Source organism: Adiantum capillus-veneris, chromosome 12, assembly GCF_014529385.1.
Source record: "Adiantum capillus-veneris isolate H3 chromosome 12, ASM1452938v2, whole genome shotgun sequence".
Classification (NCBI taxonomy): Eukaryota; Viridiplantae; Streptophyta; class Polypodiopsida; order Polypodiales; family Pteridaceae; genus Adiantum; species Adiantum capillus-veneris.
The window spans coordinates 117086378-117106282 of record NC_140942.1 but is presented as its reverse complement, the minus strand read 5'-3'; the positions used below and the strand labels follow the sequence as shown (position 1 = coordinate 117106282).

Below are 19905 nucleotides of genomic sequence, written 5' to 3'. Positions count from 1 at the left end.
GCAATCTCTTACAGTTGGTAAACTTCATTTCTAATAGCAAATTTGTTGAGATCCTTCGGATAATAGGTTTGCACACGGTGTTAATAGTTAGTGAGGGCATCTAGTTCCTACTTCTGCAGTCAACAACATATGGAGGTCTCTCTTGTACATCCCTTCCAAGAGCTCCAGCCTTGGGGCAGCCCAATCTGATCTTCGTGGACATGTTGCAGGTTTCCTAGGCGGTTCCTCTACTCTCACCTCGATTATTGGTATTATGTTGTGTATTGAATGTTGATTGCACTCTTGTGTGAGTACATTTCTGAAGCACAAGTGGAAAGGACATACTTTTGACGGAGATTTTAAGGAAGCAAGTTACAACAATAGGAGTATATGTGCTCTTTTGAGTCTTATGGAGTTTGGCATATTGTATTGGATTGTCCCTATAGGTTTGATCTTGACAGATGCCGGGGAGTGGTGGACACATGGTTTGATCTTAGGGAGTTTGCTTGAGTAGCTATGCCTCAACGGCTTCTTTGGAAAACATGATCCTCAGGTGACGACCTTTGTGGTCTTCCATTTCTTAGCCGATTGAGTTTATCGATAGTGTGATCCTCTTTGGGTCTCGAGTTTTATGAGACTCACGTTTTGCTATTTAGTTACAGAGGAAGCAGTTTTACTCCAGATTGTCTCATATTTTTTTCTAGGGATATTTAATCTCTTTTGCGAGGATTGAGCAGGAAATGGTTGCCTCAATGTACTCTTGAGGATACTTCTCGTTTTGAGGGTGCTTCCAGGTTCTTATCTTCAGATGACTTCCGTTGCTTCATTTAGTGGAGTACCATGCTGAGAGTCTTTTAGTGCCTGGTTTCCTTGCCCGCTTCTTGCGGCTTGTGGATGGTTTTCTTTAGCCCACAGTAGAGTTAGTATCATGGTGGATGTCTACTTGAGCCACTTCGGTGGTTGCTTGGTCTCTTGGATTTGTGGTGTGACGGTCGCTTCTCCCAATGCATCCGAGCAGGAATTCTTATGTTTTGTCCTCCATATTGATTTTGAAGGCTCTTCTTTTAAGGACACACCTACTTCCCTTATCCATAGACTAACATGGAGTTTTGTATAGGTGAATTGTGGTTTTTCTTGGACTAGGAAGTGGTTATAGCTAGCTCGAGCATTCTTCGAAGGGGGGAGATAGTCTTTTCGTTTCTTTCAGGTTTTGGTTTCAAGTTTGACAGGTGTATTTTATCCGCGTCACCCATCTTGGGTGATCTAGTTGCACATGTAGAGACTATTGCAGAGTTGTGGCAATTATCCATGGTCCGTATGTTCTCTCGAGAGGGGGATGGGGAGCCTACTTGGAGGTCAGTTTCCACGGACGACTTCCTTTCAGATCTTGTGGTTCCACATACAACGGACATGATTGATGGTCTAGTTGGTGGCTTTCTCTAGCACCTTGTTCTTCTCTTGTAGAGCTTGGGAGTAGGGTCTCTTAATCTTGCTGTATTAGCTGCAATCTCAATATATGATGAGCTTATATATGAAGCTATTCTATAGCCCGTCCCCTCTATATATACATAGCCCTAGGGGCTATGTATAGAGTAGCTTCATATATAAGTCATCATATAGAGTAGCTTCATGTATAAGCTCAACAGGACGATGAGTGATAGTTATGATGAGAGTGATATAAAGAGGAAGGGAAGAGGCCCTAGGTAGAGGCTTGTGACATCATCGACTACCCAAGTAGAGATTACGTAGTCTATAGTAGGTTCCCACTAGATATAGTAAAGACCTTTGCTAACATTATGCATGGGATTACTGGTTGTGGCATTGTATCTGACTCTTGATACCAAAATGGACCTATTGGACAGCATAGGGCACCCACAGAATAAAGTGGCCAAAAATTGGGCCAACACTATAATATAGGTTCACAATTGGCTAAAATGGGTATGCAGAACTAAAAGCCATGCAACCATAAGATGCTGCTGTAGTACCATCATTTGGTGATGACGTATCACCAATGGAATTGCTGTTGTATGCAAGTGTGTATCATGTACCATGTTGGGAAGTGAATATTGCAACACATCACTTCTGATAATATTTTTTGATTTCAACAAAGTGTGATAAGGCTTCTACTTTTGCAATTCGAGTTTTGGCTTCTCTTTTTATGGCAAGTTAGTGTCTTTGTTAATCACAATTGGTTAGAGAGTTGATTCATATGATCACCGAGTTTTGGTTCAATTTCAAAATTCAGAAAGAGTGGACTGATATTGATTTGAGGATCATAGTGGTGTGCATACTTCAGATATTCTTTTTTGGTTTTATAGAGATTTCTCCAGTTTATATTTCTGAATCTCATTAAAAATGTCAAGAATCACCTTTTCTTCTTTACTAGTCGTAATATCTTCCATTTCACTTTTTCGACCTTGTCTATGTCACATGGTTTTCAGACATGCAGAAGGATAGAACACAATGTCAAAGAAAAAGTTTTCCCTTTTCCAAAGAGCTTCCAAATCCTGAAAGAAACCTAAGTTTGAAAAGCAATACAGAAGATGCAGTTCAAAACTTACATCTCCCAATTTTACCTCCTTTGAATCAGCAAATTGGTGATAATTTCAAGAAGAAATTGTCAAAACAAGAAGACACTTTGTTCTCCAAGACAAAAGATGCAAACGATGTCCTTGCCGGATTTTTGGCAGACAGCACATCTTCTGCATCCACTAACAGGCCTCCTAATCTTGAAGCTGAGAAGGCACAAAGGTTTTACTTCTGTTATCAAGTTTTTATGGTTCTTCTGCACTTCTTATTCATATTTCTCAACAGATATTCATTATTGTTTTGCATACAGCACCTGGTTTTAAACCCCAACCATTATTGATTCATCAGCCTATGTAGGAGAAAGGTTTGAGAGAGTGAACTGTGTTATGGAAGCTTTGTTGGAGCTTTCTTTTTCCTTCTCCAAGGAGAGGATAATGTAGCTGTAGGGAAAACGTTATCAAGTCATAGGTATCAAGTTTTTCTCACACCAAAGGTTGACAAAATATCAGAATGATACGAAGATTTGAAAGTCTTGTTTGCAATCTCTCAATTTTTTCTACCAAAGTTGCCTCTGGCCCTCTAGTTCGTGTCATCTGCGAAATACAAGATGAGTGTCCTCTTTGGAATTGTGTCGCGGTCTACCCTGGGTAAAAGGAAGCGATTCCTCCTCCTTATGCCTAGCTTAGTGCATAGCATACACCCATCTGCTTCCAAGGATGCTCCCTATACTATGCCTGTGAGTCACATGTTCAAGCGTCTCACTCACTCTAACTTCGCTAGACTCCATGAGCGTGGTATTTGCTGTATCTACTACTTCGAGAGCCTTCCACCATCTTTTGTTGCGTTTTTCTTTCCAATTTAACCACCTCCAGTCATGACCATGGCAGTCTTCCCGCTATTCCTTTTGTGTCCGCCTCATTTCTTCAATAGTAACTTTCACACTTGAAGACAAATGATCTGGCTTGACTATCTTCTTGATTGGAATAAAGTTCTTGCTGGATCTAGAGTTTAGAGAGCGAGTGGTGACACTCTAGACGGAGAGTTTGGGCACTCAGGGCACTCTGCTAGTAGAGTAGTGTAAGGTGCAACGGAATGAATGTTTGCGCTTTGCTCAAGATGAGTGCTCCGGACTGTGCTCAAGGTTCTTTTTTGTTCTTATGGAAGGTAGAGCCTTCCGTTCTTAATGAGAGAGTGCTATGATCTCAAACAAAGTGAATGGATACTGTGCGTGCAAGTGTTTGAGACTGAGATATAGAGAGAGAGAGAGATACGACACCAGAGACGTTGTAAAACCCTCCTCCGAAGGCCCCACTCTCATCGACGAGAGTGGTCTACTTATAATTGCACAAACTGGTACAAACTGTATGCATGAGACTGATGCAAGTTTAGGCTATGTTGCACAATATGGCCATAAGGCCATAGGGTGTCACTTCATACTAGAGGCCATAGGATCTCATCTCATACTAGAGGGTAACCTATGGCCCTAGGGCACCCTATGGCCATAGGGTTTCACCTCATACTAAAGAGTAACATATGGCCCTAAGTCACCCTATGACCATAAGGCCATAGGGTGGTCTCACATCGTACTATAGGGTGACCAATGTCTCATCTCGCCATAGAGTGCCAATGTACAATCTCAAGGGTCATAGGGTTCCCTATGTTCCTATTGAAGATCCTATGGCCCTAGGGCCATAGGATCACATGGTTCTCTATGTCCAAAAGGAACAATAGGGCCACAAGATCATTAAAAGGAACAATATGGTTTCCTAGGGCCATATGACCACAAGTTACCCTATGTCCTATCTGCAGATCTTGTGGCCTGAGGGTCATAGGGTGGCAACGTGCAATCTCAAGGGCCACAATGTTCCCTATGTTCCTTTTGGAGATCTTATGGCCCTAGGGCCCTAGGGGCATGGGGGTGCCATGTCGCCCGTGTGACGACGACGATAGGGATGACGACACTGACCTAAGGGCTGAAATCTGCAATCTTTTATCTGCTGTCCAAAAACGCTATGGGCTGAAATCTGCTGTTGCCGAAAACGCTAAGGAAAATGCAGATTTTGCGGGTCTTTAGGGCTGAAAAACTGCATCTACTGTAGGGCTGAAAACTGATGATCTTTGGGCTGAATCTGGTACTCTTTTAGGGCTGAAAACTGCAGGTCTTCATGGCTGAAAAACGCTGCATGGCTGAGGTTGTATTTGCTGAAAACTGAAGCTTCTCTGTCTTGGACCAAGAACGCTAGCATGGATAATCTGCTGGCGATGGAACTTTGCAAAAACGCTAGTCTTGAACTTGCTTGGCGATGATGCCTTGTTGTAGAAAACGCTAGGGACTGGGAGTGTGTGGGTGATGACCACCTTGATGAAAACGCTAGGGATGAAGCTAGGCGATGATGTCTTTGCTTGTAGGAAAGTCCACCAAGGGTCTTGCTTGAGAAGTTGCCTGTTGAGCTTGGCTCATGCTGCCTCTTCTGCCAATTAGTGCTAGTTTTGGTTTGCTTATATACAAACTTACTCAATTTGCCCTACCTACTTTCCAACAAAAGTCACTTAAAAATAATAAGTGAAAAATGTCAAAAATAGGAAAAATAGGCTAAATGTATTGGAAAATTTCCCTGAAGGATTCTAATGGATTCTGATGGGAATGCTTATGATCATGCTGTGTGCAACAAGAGGATATGCATCTACACTAAGTGACTGGGCATGCACGGTCTACGAATAGACTCATAAAAGTGCCAGATCACTTCTAATCTAGACTGACTGGACTGACTGAACCCTTGTTGTGTTGTAGCTTGTCCACGGACACATAGGGTTGGATGTGTCATGTGACATCCGCCCCTTTTCAAAGTGAGGTACTGGTACCGAACTGTATGGTGTCGAGGGAGATCGCCAATAGCATCCGGAATCCTGGAAGGGACTCTTCGCCGGCCCACCTTGATGTGTGGGTCGTGCGGTACTTGAACTTCATAAAGGTCTGTAGCGCTTGCTGCTTTGGACCGCGCCGAAAGCGACATAAAGTCTTCTGTGGCTCCTTCAATGCTTCAACTTCGTCGAGAGTCATGCTTCTTTCTTCTTCAAGAATCTCCATGGCTGAAAATTCTTGAAACCATTTTCAACACAAAAGCATGAACATACCTATTCCATGCAAAGCGACTGGAAAAAATCTCGTCTTCCTCAAAGACTGTGCATGCAATGTAGATGAACAAATAGACGGAGTGACAAACCGTTCATCAAACACATGCACACAATGAGATCGAATCTTTCTCTTATGATCTAAATCAATCAACTGTGGCAATTCACAACGGAAATGCGCATGCTTGGTGCTCATACTTTCATGTGCTCGGTCTACGAATGTGTCATGCCAAGGAAGAGACATGGAATGTGACTTCCTTGAATGCATACTTTTCAACTTTCATGAAAAATCCGCATACATTCGTGCATACATTCATGAGTGAAACGTGCTCAACGTACAATATATCATGCCTAGGAAAAGGGATCACATAAAGACGTTGACTAAAATATAGGAAACGATCACGAATGAAACACTCGAACAATGCGTGCGTATCAATCATGCGAACACATAATACTTCCTGTAAGGGTTCTTTGGACCTAGGCTCGAGAGCCAAGATCGATTCTTCCTGAAGGGGTTCTTTGGACCTAGGCTCGAGAGCCAAGATCGCTTCTTCGTGATTGATTGAATCTGCAACGAGGTTAGCTTCGCTAGAAAAAGCATCCACTAACACATCATCCTTGTGAACAATCACATTATCTTCATGCAACTCATCATGCTTGTGAGCAATCACATCTTGATCATGCAAATCATCATGCTTGTCAGGGTCATCCAAATCATCATGCTCATCATTATCGTTCAAATCATCATGCAAATCCTCTGTGTCATGCTTGGGAGAAGAAGAGACTGAGAGAGTCTCCTTTTCCTGAATCTCTTGCATCTGCGCCTGAACTTGAGAAAAGAGTCGCAAGAATTCTTTCATGTGTTGGTCACTCTTGTCTTTGACGGCGGCTGCCATTCTTTCTTGCTGTTTGCGCTCCATGTCTGCTTTTCTTTCTGCTCTTCTTTCTGCGTGTCTGCGTTTCATTTCTGCCATTCTTTCTGCATGTCTTGCTTCGCGTTCTAATTTCCTTTCCATAAACATCTGGTCCAAAGCCTCCATAGGAGTTAGTGTATGTCACAAAACGGGAGCGTACACGAGCACTTGAAAATCTGAAAATTAAAATACTTTGCAAATGTGAGAGAAGGGAGAAGATCGACACAGTATTGGGGACCTGAAGATGGGTTGGTCCCCCCCCCCCCGTTGGGAGTATTCTTTTATTCAGGGAGAATTCGTATACAAGCACGAGAAACCGAGGAAACCCCTCCGTTTTGTAATCTTAGACCCGAAGGTCGTGCTTTCCCGTAAAGGGCTTGGGCACAAGGCCGTTCCTTCCCGTAAGTGACTTAGGCGTGAAGCCGTACTTTCCCGTAAGGGACTTAGGCGTGAAGCCGTACTGCCCGTGAAGGGCCTTCCCGTAAGACGGGAGATTCCTGCAAAACAAACCACACAGAGCAACAATTCTCAATGTGTACCAACACCTTATACCTGTCGCTCCTTGCTAGGAGAATTGACCTCCGTACTCAGTCGTCACGCGAACACTTGCAGTTTCCGTCGCCAGTCTTTGTTCCAGAATCCTAGCGCTGGTGCTTTTCTGCTGCTTCTTGCTCTTCGTAGTCTCGCGATCTCTTGCGGCACAGTCTTCTCTTGCTGATGTTGGTACCTCCCGGTGAGTGAGGGCATGTGGTGCTTTTATAGCTCCCTGGCCACGGCACGTGTCACAAACGGAAGCGCATAACAATATAAAATACGTTCGGATAAATAGGATTCATCACTTATTATTGAAGCCAGAGAGGATATAGAGAGAAATAAATAGAGAGAGAGATAGAGAGTGAGAAGATCGACACAGTACTTGGGACCAGAAGATGGGCTGGTCCCCCCCGTAATAGTATCTTTGTTACTGAGGAGAAGTCTATACAAGCACTTGAACCGAACATATTACCACGTTCGTTCTAGAATAAGACTTGATGGTTCCCGAAAGCCTCAGCTTCCGATTCCTAGGGCAAAACCCTATTCCAAGGAACTTCTGTTCCTTATTCCAATTCCTCGAGAATCAAGGTTCTCGCCTTTGGATCTCACCTTCCAGACTCAGGGCATGGCATCCCTGCAACTCTTTTCCAACTCTCTTTCCAGAGTCCTCTTCCCGCAGAACAACTCTGCTTTCCCGGACACGAAGTCCTTACTTGGGAATCCCAACTTCCGGATCACAACTTGAGAGACTACCTCTCTCCGATCCGTGGATCTACTTCCCAAACTCGGGTACGAAACCCTTGGGCCGATCTGGCTCTAGTTCCTCAGAGCGCTTTTCTCCTGCAGAGGCTCATACCTTCCTCTGCTCCTACTCCCTCACTAAGAGGAAGTACACCTGCAAACAATTACTCAGAGTTCATAACATGAAAATCATTACCTTCAAAGTCTCGACGCTCGAAACGCAACTCCGTTCTCGAAAAGCAATTCCCCGGAAGAGATCTCTACATAGAAAATTCCTCTCTTCCAATCCTATACACAAAAGAGGTGTGTTCTCGGGTTCCTTCTCGTAAATCAGCCCCGTCTACGACGTTTATGGGCTGAAAACAGAGAAAAACAGCAGCTTGTCGCGATGGAAACACGCTCCGTAGGCACTTCTTCGCGAGGGAACTCGCGCACTGGGTCTTGGCGACATCGGGTACACTTGGGGCAGCCATGGGCATCACCAACAACGTTTCTTTACGGCTGAAATCTGCAGCAACATCTCCTCCTTGCAAAGATTGGTCCTCCCTCTGAGTGAGGGCATGTGATGCTTTTATAGCTCCTAGCCACGGGCATGAATAGCTGCTCGCGTAGAGATCGCGGCCGTTTTTTTTTTTTTTTTTGTTCTGCCAAAAAAAGAGAGAGAGAAAACGCTGGCTGATCAGTTGCCTTATTTATCAGATGGCTGCCCACTTATTAAGTGGGCGGCCGGTGAATTTTAAAAATAGTATGAACCTGCCCAAAAACTCAATAAAACCTTATAAGTTCAAAACAATGCTTTCACAGCACTTCCCAGGCGTCCCTGGATGCAATCACATGCACAGTTGCAATGCAGACATAGACTTCCTCGCGGGAAAGCATCTGCTTTCCCGAAAAGCAATCCCGCTTTCTCAAAAAGCATCTGTTTTTCCTCAAAGTTTCCTCTGAACCCATCTTCATTCAAGTGCTTGCTTTTTCCTTGTGCACAATTCTAACATAGTTTGGAATTTCTTCCCGACTATGGATATCCCCTTTCCGATGCACCCGTCACCCACCTTGTGACGCATCAGGAATACCCATCACCTAGTCCTTTCCTACCGAACTTACGGTACAATCTCCTTCGCGATGCTCTATGTCACCCATCCTATGACGCATCAAAGATGTCCGTTCCCGGATGGTCGGATACTTCTTTCCGATGCTCCCTGTCACCCATCCGATGTGACGCATCAGAAGCACCCTGGCCTTACAGATATTCCCTTTCACAGTGCTCCTGTCATTACTTTGAATGACGCACTAGGAATACTCCCTACTCGGATGTCTCCAGTGAGAAAAACCCTCTCACTTAAAATTCCAATAATTCATTTAGAATTATTTTTCCTTGATGTTCCAAGCGAGAAAACCCTCTCACTTATAAATCCAATAATTCATTTAGAATTATTTTTCTTTCAGATAAAGCCAATTCAGCAACAACACGAATAACTGCTCGCGTAGAGATCGTGGCCGTTTTTTTTTTTTTTTTTTGTGCGCTGTGCTACCCGAAATAGGGAGAGAGAATTCGCTGGCTGGTTTTGTTGCTTTATCTTCTAAGTGGCTGCCCACTTATTAAGTGGGCGGCCGGCATATTTTAAAATTGGTCTGAATCTGCCCAAAAACTCAATAAAACCTTATAAGTTAAAACCAATGCATTTAACAACACTTCCCAGGTGTCCCTGGATGCAACCACATGCTCGAATGCAATGCAAACATAGATTCCTCGCGGGAAAGCGTCTGCCTTCCCGCGATTGTTCCTGCTTTTCGTAAAATGCTTCATTGAACCCATCTTTATTCTTGTGCTTGCGTTCTTACGTGTATTTTCTTACTCAGTTCGGATTTCCTCCTTAGCCTACGGGATGCCCCCCTTACCGATGCACCCGTCACCCATCATGTGACGCATCAAGGGCACTCGTAACCCGGCCCTTTCCATCGAACTTACGGAAACTCCTTCGCGATGTTTACCGTCACCCATCAAATGATACATCAGAGTTGTCCGTTCTTGATGGCAGTTCTTGTAGCTACAATCTTTTTAACAGTTCTTAGTGCACACAATAAAATATCCTAAAAAAGAGATTAATCATTAAAAATAAGAAAATAGTCAAATTAGCAAACAGTTGACCTCAACTGTAGTGCTTGGACATATACCTCCAGTATCTCGGGATAAGCTGCTAATTCCTCCTGCGTCATCCACTGAGCATCTAGATTCGAATAGTTCTTAAACTTAACCAAATACTTCCGTGTTATCTTTCCGGATTTGAGAGACCGCTCCTGATGACTTACTATCTGCTCCGGTTGGAGTATTTCTTCTGTTTTCTCAACCTCAGGAGGTTCCTCAGCACTAGGCTGACTCGGAGGCGGTCCTACATACGGCCGGAGTAAACTGACATGGAAAGCATTATGGATCTTCCAATTAGGCGGTAGCTCTAATCGGAAAGCGACATCATTCACTCGCTCAGTGATCTTAAACGGCCCATAATAACGGGTAGAAAGTTTTACCACTTTCCCCTTATGAGACGCTTGTTTCTTAAGTCTTGCCTTCTCAAACTTGAGTAAGACTAACTGTCCGACTGTTAAGTCTAGATTCCTTTTGTGCTTGTCTGCAGCTTTCTTATGCTTTTCCTGAGAGCATAGAATAGCTCTCCTAACTTGCCCGTAGGCGGTGTCCAAATCCCGGACAAATTCATCTGCTGCAAAGATCTTATCCTTTGTTAAAAGGATGGGTGGAAGCAAAGGCTTACCATAAAGAATCTCAAAAGGTGCTTTCCCTGTCGATGAGTGTATGGTATTGCTATACGCATACTTGACAAGAGGCAAATATTTCTCCCAGTCAGATTGCCGGTCTGACACATAAGCTTTTAACATATCCAATACTGTGGAATTGGCTATCTCACTTTGCCCGTCCGTTTGAGGATGGTAGGCAGATGAAAAATTCAACTTCGTACCAAGATTATCCATCAAGGCACGCCAAAAATTTCCCGTCATGCGAGGATCTCGATCACTCACTATAGACTTAGGCATTCCATGATGCTTAAAGATCTGTGCTAGAAAGACCCTAGCCATATGATTTGCTTTGATCGTTTTCTTGACTGGAAAAAAGTGTGCTTGCTTGCTAAACCTGTCCACAATGGTCCAGATCGCGTCATTTCCAGTCTGAGTTCTAGGGAGGCCCATGATGAAGTCCATGGCAATACTTTTCCAAGGTTCATTAGGCACAGGCAATGGTTGTAGTAACCCAGGCGTCTTATGCCGATCATACTTCACTTTTTGGCAAACCAAGCATTCCCTGACATACTTATCAATGTCTGCTTTAAGGCTAGGCCAAAAGAAATATCTTTCCATTGCTAAGGTCGTAGGGAGAATACCCCGATGACCCGCATAAGGCGGAGCGTGTGCTTCATCCATGATCTTCTTTCCTAATGGTTCCGCCACACATATGGCCTGATGGTGGTAGAGATAACCGTCCCGAATGGAATAGGGAAACTCATTCTCTCCATGATGTAGCTTTCCCCAAATGGTGGAGAAGTCTGGATCATTCGGATACAAATCCGGTAGTGCTTCTAATTCTTGGTGATACACCGAAGTGATAGCGTTCACCCTTGGCCGCCTAGACAGTGCGTCTGCGACTACATTCTTACTCCCAGCCGTGTGAAGGATCTGGAAGTGAAACATAGACAAAAAGTTTGCCCATCTCATCTGCTTCTCAGATAGTTTCCTTTGCGTAAGAAAATACCGCAAACTCTGGTGATCAGTCTTGATCACAAAATCCGCTCCTAGAAGATAGTGCTTCCAGTTGGATAAGGCGTGAATCACAACTGTGAGTTCCTTTTCGTAGATTGATGCATGCAACTCTGCATCCTTAAGCCGTCTGCTTTCGTAGGCCACTGCATGGCCTTCTTGGTTTAGCACTGCTCCGATGCAATTGCCTGAAGCATCACAGTGAACCTCAAATGGTTTCCTTAAGTCAGGCACTATCAGAATAGGTCCATGGCTTAGCAAGTACTTGAGCCGATCAAAAGCTCCTTGTTGTCTCGATCCCCATCTGAAAGGAATCTTCTTCTTTGTTAAATCATGAAGTGGTCCTGCTACTTGAGCAAATCCTCGGACAAACCTTCGATAATACGAACATAATCCCAGGAAGCTACGTACATCATGTACCGTAGTGGGAATAGGCCAATCTTCTACCACTCGGATCTTGGCAGGATCCATACTCACTTGATTGTGAGAGACTATATGACCGAGATAGTGTATCTCTGAGAGAAAGAATTCGCTCTTCTTTGCATTCACATGCAACTCATGCTTTCGCAATTCTTGAAACACTAAGTCCAAGTGCTTCCCTTTCTCTGATTCTGTGTTTCCTTGAACATCTGGAATGGAGTTCGAGCTTGGTGGTGCGGGTTCCTTCCTTGCTTTCTCTTGCCTCGTAGAGGCTTGCTCTTGCCGTTGCTGCTTTAGCGGGCAGTCCGGTTTCATATGTACTTTCTCGCCACAGTAGAAGCATCTTCCTTCCTCTCTGAAAGTTTGAAGTTGAGTAGGAGAAAGGTACTTAGTTCGCTTGCCAGTGCCCTCTGGCTTCTTAGAATGATCATCGTCTCTAGATGGAGGACGTTTTCTTCCTTGTCCCCCTTGGTCATAGTAGACCCCTCTTTGTCTTGCACGGTAGGTGCTATGCTCCATCTTTCTGGGCGTCCCAGTTGAGTGCAAATCCTCAGCAATGATTGCTGACTCCATCATCCTCTGAAGAGTATCATGTGGATACACCTTCATACTCTTTCGAAGCTGCGGTTGGAGATCCGCTTCGAACTTTCGTTTCTTTTCCTCGTCGGCAATCTTCATGAAGGGAGTGACCTTCAGAAGAACCGACCAATACTTGTCCACATAAGTCGTTACTCTTTCATGTTCCTTCTGGGCAAGCCAGTCCCATTCCTTCCGTATGTCCTGCTCGAAGTCAGGCGGAAGAAATTGTTCATAAAATTCAGATTTGAAGCTCTCCCAAGTTCTGGCTTGAGAACCTTCTAGAATCTTGGCTAACCACCAATTACTTGCCGTTTCCTTGAGGTGCTTCCCCACATGGCGTAATTTGGATTTTTCTGTGAAGTGCCCATTGGTAAAGGCGACTTCAAACTGTCTGATGAAGGACAGTGCTTTGGAGATGTCTCTCTGTCCGTTGTAGGTTTCGAACTTGATGTCCTTGTCGCCTAATTTGAAGACTCTCATGCGATGTTGAGACTTGCGACCTTGCTTCTTGAATCGAGGCTTATCTTTAGGTTGATGTATGGTAGTGGCTGTAGTAGCTGCTTCCTTCTTCTGACGAGATGATCGAGAAGTAGAAGTATAATCAGGAGAGTAAGATGGAGATGAGATAGAGATGTCCTTGCTCTCGTCTAGCAGAGAGAGCGCTTTTTCTTGGCCTTTCCTTGAAGTAGGCCGTTCATTCCGATCCGAAGATCCTTTGTACACCTCGGCACGTGCTTCTTCTCTTGCCTCCTGTGGTCTCACGCCAATAGTGTTGTCTGGATGCTTGGATGCATCAGTTCCATTCGTTTTCTTCATTCCACCCAAAAGCTTTTGGACGTCTGGCAACAGTAAGATTTGTTGCAACTCCGCAAGCTGAGCTTGCACTTGTTGAAGCTCCTCTTCAACGCTTCTCCCTTGGCTCGACATGGTTCTTCCCGTTCTTCCCGGAATCGTCCTTCTTTGCAGAGAAAGAGAGGAGTCCGAGCTTTGATACCACCGTCACAAAACGGGAGCGTACACGAGCACTTGAAAATCTGAAAATTAAAATACTTTGCAAATGTGAGAGAAGGGAGAAGATCGACACAGTATTGGGGACCAGAAGATGGGCTGGTCCCCCCCCGTTAAGAGTATTCTTTTATTCAGGGAGAATTCGTATACAAGTACGAGAACCCGAGGAAACCCCTCCGTTCTGTAATCTTAGACCCGAAGGTCGTGCTTTCTCGTAAAGGGCTTGGGCACAAGGCTGTTCCTTCCCGTAAGGGACTTAGGCGTGAAGCCGTACTTTTTCGTAAGGGACTTAGGCGTGAAGCTGTACTGCCCGTGAAGGGCCTTCCCGTAAGACGGGAGATTCCTGCAAAACAAACCACACAGAGCAACAATTCTCAATGCGTACCAACACCTTATACCTGTCGCTCCTTGCTAGGAGAATTGACCTCCGTACTTAGTCGTCACGCGAACACTTGCTGTTTCTGTCGCCAGTCTCTGTTCCAGAATCCTAGCGCTGGTGCTTTTCTGCTGCTTCCGGCTCTTCGTAGTCTCGCGATCTCTTGCGGCAGACTCTTCTCTTGCTGATGTTGGTACCCCCGTGAGTGAGGGCATGTGGTGCTTTTATAGTTCCCTGGCCACGGCACGAAAAACTGCTCGCATAGAGATCGCCGCCGTTTTTTTATTATTTATTTTTTGCGCTGTTCTACCCGAAATAGGGAGAGAGAATTCGTTGGCTGGTTTTGTTGCTTTATCTTCTAAGTGGCTGCCCACTTATTAAGTGGGCGGCCGGCGTATTTTAAAATTGGTATGAACCTGCCCAAAAACTCAATAAAACCTTATAAGTTAAAACCAATGCATTTAACAACACTTCCGAGGCGTCCCTGGATGCAACCACATGCACGAATGCAATGCAAACATAGATTCCTCGCGGGAAAGCGTCAGTCTTCCCACGATTGTTCCTGCTTTTCGTAAAAAGCTTCATTGAACCCATCTTTATTCTTGTGCTTGCGTTCTTACGCGTATTTTCTTACTCAGTTCGGATTTCCTCCTTAGCCTACGGGATGCCCCCTTACTGATGCACCCGTCACCCATCATGTGACGCATCAGGGGCACTCGTAACCCGGCCCTTTCCACCGAACTTACGGAAACTCCTTCGCGATGTTTACCGTCACCCATCAAATGACACATCAGAGTTGTCCGTTCTTGATGGCAGTTCCTGTAGCTACAATCTTTTTAACAGTTCTTAGTACACACAATAAAATATCCTAAAAAAGAGATTAATCATTAAAAATAAGAAAATAGTCCAATTAGCAACAATGTAATCCTTGACGTAGATGGGGAAGGGGGAGGGTCGGAAAAACCTCCTGGTGGGGAAAATTCTTCTTCACCTCTCTCATGCTCATCACGTCCAAGCGAAGTATCCATTCCGCTTTGAGTGATGACCATTCTGAAGTCGTGGGTCCTTGTGGGTTCTTGTGGTCTTGGGTTCTTAAGTTCACGAGGAACTTGGGTTCTTGGGGGTCTTGGGTCTTGGGGTTCTTGAGGTTCTTGAGGGTTTTCTTTCGCTTGCAATCTGTGTTAGAGAAGGATCTTCTCTTCACCCGAGTTCTGCTCTTTTCCGGAGGCGCACCCCTTGGCGGCCTTGCGCTCACACCAAGGTTGCTTTTTCCCACCTCACGTCGATTGGCCGGCTGCTAAGTGCACGGTCTCTCGATGAGTGAAAAGAGGCACAAGGGGAGGCTGGACAAGCCCTTCTTTCTTGGGATTCCTGTCACTCTTCAAAACACGATTAGGAATCGACACGCCCAAGCGAACTTGGGTTTGTGCGATCGCAACAAGCAAAAAAAATACTTGTGATTCTTGTGGTTCTTTCCTTGAGTGATACAGAACACTGCCAAAGCTCTGATACCAATGTAAGGTGCAGCAAAATGAATGTTTGCGCTTTGCTCAAGATGAGTGCTCCAAACTATGCTCAAGGTCTCTTTTTTTGTTCTTATGGAAGGTAGAGCCTTCCGTTCTTAATGAGAGAGTGCTATGATCACAAACAAAGTGAATGGATACTGTGCATGCAAGTGTATGAGACTGAGATATATAGAGAGAAGAGAGATATGACACCAGAGACGTTGTAAAACCCTCCTCCGAAGGCCCCCCTCTCGTCGGCGAGAGTGGTCTACCTATGATTGCACAAACTGGTACAAACTGTATGCGTGAGACTAATGGCACATCCTCTTGCTAGACTTAATGAAGGGTGTAAAAATGCTTGGTATGACCGACCGTTTATCTCAAGTTGAGACACCAATAGAAATCTCTCTATTTTGCTATTTGGATTTGCATTTTTGCTAGGATATGGTTCCTAGGCAAAGTTTTTTCCAAGCTTCAGTCGATCAAGACAATCCTATATGGTTAAGGGCAATGGAAATCATTCTAAGAAGGTACAACTTACAGAACTTGCAAGTGTGTTTTTTCTTCTTGATAAGATGTATAATTAGACTAGGTTAATTATCTGTACATGTTCAACAAGGTCGATTCTCTTTGCCATGAGATCTTTATGACGGTAGAAGTATTTGTTCGCTATGAGTTTAGGCTATGTTGACGACGACGACGGGGATGACGACACCGACCTAAGGGCTGAAATTTGCAATCTTTTATTTGCTGTCCAAAAACGCTATGGGCTGAAATCTGCTGTTGCCGAAAACGCTAAGAAAAACGCCGATTTTGCGGGTCTTTAGGGCTGAAAAACTGCATCTACTGTAGGGCTGAAAACTGATGATCTTTGGGCTGAATCTGCTACTCTTTTAGGGCTGAAAACTGCAGGTCTTCATGGCTGAAAAACGCTGCATGGCTGAGGTTGTATCTGCTAAAAACTGAAGCTTCTCTGTCTTGGACCAAAAACGCTAGCATGGATAATCTGCTGGCGATGGAACTTTGCAAAAACGCTAGGCTTGAACTTGCTTGGCGATGATGCTTGTTGTTGCAGAAAACGCTAGGGACTGGGAGTGTGTGGGTGATGACCACCTTGATGAAAATGCTAGGGGTGAAGCTAGGCGATGATGTCTTTGCTTGGAGGAAAGTCCACCAAGGGTCTTGCTTGAGAAGTTGCCTGGGAGTCCAACTAGGGCAAAGGGCCAGGGGCCATGCTATATAGTGGGTGGTTGGGAGGTGGACTCCTAGGTTCTAGTTCCCCCTGTCTTACATTGGTATCAGAGCTTAGGGAGGGAGCAACCATGGAGGAGGGGAAGAAGCATTGCCTTCTCTCCCGTTCTCTCTCTCTCTCTCTCTCTCTCTCTCTCAATCTCCCTCCTGAAGCATGCAACGAAGAAGCATGGCCTTCTCTCCCGTTCTCTCTCTCCCTCGATTTCAACAGCAAGCCGTGCCATGCATGGTCTTGCATATCATGCAAGCCGTGGTGTTCACGGTAGGGGGACGAGGCACACGGTGTGCATAAGCTCTTGACAGGTGGGGACAACGAAGACAGGAGCCGTGTACAAGCACCCCTAGCAGAGGGAAGCGAGGCAGGTCGGCCACCTCCAAAAGTGTCGCAGATGGGCTCTATGGGTTTGCCTTGCCCTGCTCCATCTTGTTCGACACTACAGCCACCCCGGGTTCGGGCTCTGCAGCGCATGGTCATCATTTCTTTTCCTGTGCAGGCGGCAGAGAACGCCATCTCTTCAGAGCTTTTTGTTTTCACACATAAAACGCCCTAAGGCCTTTGGCCTTGGGCAATTGAATTTTACTAAGGGAGGCTGCTCTCGGGCCAACCCCCCCCTTGTAGCATTGGCATGAGGAAGGACCATGGAATCTCACGGGTCCGCATCTGCTCGGGATTTCAGCAAATCAGCAAAACTATCGTATTGTAGAGATTAAGGACGCAGCAGTACGACGGAACTTCAAAGGTGATCAAGGGGCTATTGCAAAATCATGAGGCTATGGAACGTGCACAAACACGGTATTTTTTGCCCTACCTACTTTCCAACAAAAGTCACTTAAAAATAATAAGTGAAAAATGTCAAAAATAGGGAAACTAGGCTAAATGCATTGGAAAATTTCCGTGAAGGATTCTAATGGATTCTGATGGGAATGCTTATGATCATGCTGTGTGCAACCAGAGGATATGATCATGCTGTGTGCAACCAGAGGATATGCATCTACACTAAGTGACTGGGCATGCACGGTCTACGAATAGACTCACAAAAGTGCCAGATCACTTCTAATCTAGATTGATTGAACTGACTGAACCCTTGTCGTGCTGTAGCTTGTCCACAGACACATAGGGTTGGATGTGTCACGTGACAAGTGGCCTCTGGACTTCCTGAGCTTAGTCACTTCTTCCTTTAGGAGTCTACAGCTCGCTTGGCTGTAGCCAAGGAGGAGGAGAAGCGTCTCCGACGGGGCATTGCTTCCTTACAGCGGATGCAAGAGCACTACCCAGACTGCCCTTGGTTGGAGGAGCAGATGCAGCACGCTCGATAGGAGTTAACTAGAATTGAGGAATGGCGCCATGAGTTTCCCTTTCATTGATAGGCGTCTCAGTGGACCTAGGTGGGCGACAAAGTTACTAGGGAGTTTGAAACCGGCCCGTAGGGCGGTAGACTTTGGCTTTCACCCGAAACTTTACTTTAGACTTTAGGACACGGAGAAACTTTGCAAATAAACCTGTAATTGGAATTTACACTTTGAACACATACGACTTGGAAGCTAGAGCGCTCCAAGCGAACGCTGACAACCTGTTGGCCCCAAAGACTGGCGCCCCTTTCGGTGTTTCTTTATTCTTATTAAAAAGGGAATAAAACCTGCGATTTCCTACGAGCTGTCCCGCATAATCCGGGCTGAAAAAGACCCGTTCTTGCCTGATTTTGGCAGCATAACTGTACTAGGAAGCTTCATTGACAAACTTCCCATGCAATGGATGATCTTTCCAGCGCATACGGACACTTCACAAAACCTGGCGAGAATCTGCAGCATGCTGAATTCTCTGTTTTTTGCCCTGGAATTGCGCCAAATCACCTATTTAACGATCCCCTCGCTTCCCCGGACCTCTTGGGGGTATAAGGGATCGATTAGGGCCAAAACCCTAAACCTGCAAATTTACATAGCAGGCTGTAATTTCCTGTTTTGGGCTCTGTTTCGCGAGCCGAATGCATCTGTAGCAAGCCCTCATACTCCCGCACCTGTTGGGCTACTTGCCCTCTGAATCGGACGAGATTTCTTGTGAGAAACCTCTCCGAATTCACTTGTACCTGCAAGGGATTAGCAATTAGCTAATCCAATACCTGGATAAGAGGCTCTTGCCTCGGCATACGCGCATGAGCCCACATAACTGTACATACATATGAGTAGCCCTTGAGCGGGACATCATGATTCTGTATTCAAAAGGGGAGAGAGGTGCGCGAGAGCGGAATCATCGTGCTACATAGTGCAAGGGAGAAGGCAAGATTTCCATTAAAGCTTCATCACCTGCACCAACTACTCACACACACTCTATAGGTCACACTGAGTAAAAATCAGCCTCTCCTCTCATTTTGGGCGCCTCCCTCTTCAGCTGGACTTGGCAAAATCATATGGAGCCGCCAAGTGTCCACTTTGCCTCTTTTGAGTTAATTTCCTAGTACCCACCAACTTATAAGTGTAGCGAGGGACCCAAATGACTTTGAACTGAGCCTAGACATACTTTTACTGCTTGGATTCCAGTGCCGATCGGCCCGACCAACTCGTGGCGACAAGGCCTTCCCGTTTGCGGGTGAAACTCTCGGCCGTCGGCCGTTTCATACTGGCCATACAATGTCCGCCATTTGCAACTTCAAAAAGAGGGTCCCAAAAATTAAATAAAAATTATCGGAAAGAAACCAACAACTAAGGTTAGCAGTTGCCACGTCCTCGTGACATACCCCCTCCTTGAAGATAAAATCTGATCAGATGGCACAATTATTCAAGAGCAAAATAGCAGTTCCCTAAATTTTAGGAGATGCTTCCATTGGACTCTCATTGGTCATCTGACCATCTTTCACCGCTGGGACCACATCCAAAAATGCAATGTAGCCCAGTTCTCGAGTGATTTTCTCTGGGTGACACCACCTTGGCATTGTGCCTTTATTGAGTTCACTTCCTAGTATCCACCAACTTCCCGTCTGCGGTTGAAACTACTGTTCACATTGGCGGGGACGCAGGTTGAAGGGCAGCGAGGGCGTGCGGAGGACGGGGACGGGCAGCGCGCGAAACGCGAAGGGGATTTGGGGAGGGGGGGATGGCGAGGGGGAGCAGGGGTGTGCAGATGGAGCTGGTCAGCAGCAGCGAGCCAAGCTTTTTTTAAGGATGCTTGGGCTTACGG

At 45.4% G+C, this 19905-nt stretch overlaps 1 protein-coding gene across 5 annotated transcripts in view; it reads left to right on the top strand.

Annotated features, from left to right (window-relative positions):
- Positions 1-19905, top strand: part of LOC147446384 (uncharacterized) — a 93276-nt gene that overhangs the window by 729 nt on the left and 72642 nt on the right. For 4 of the 5 annotated variants that reach the window (XM_086525624.1, XM_086525625.1, XM_086525622.1 and 1 more), the window contains one exon: positions 2421-2730. In XM_086525624.1, the coding sequence (XP_086381750.1) occupies positions 2421-2730 (310 nt within the window). Of the gene's footprint in view, positions 1-2; positions 533-2420; positions 2731-19905 lie in introns of those variants that run through there. The other variant, XM_086525623.1, reaches the window with a different exon arrangement.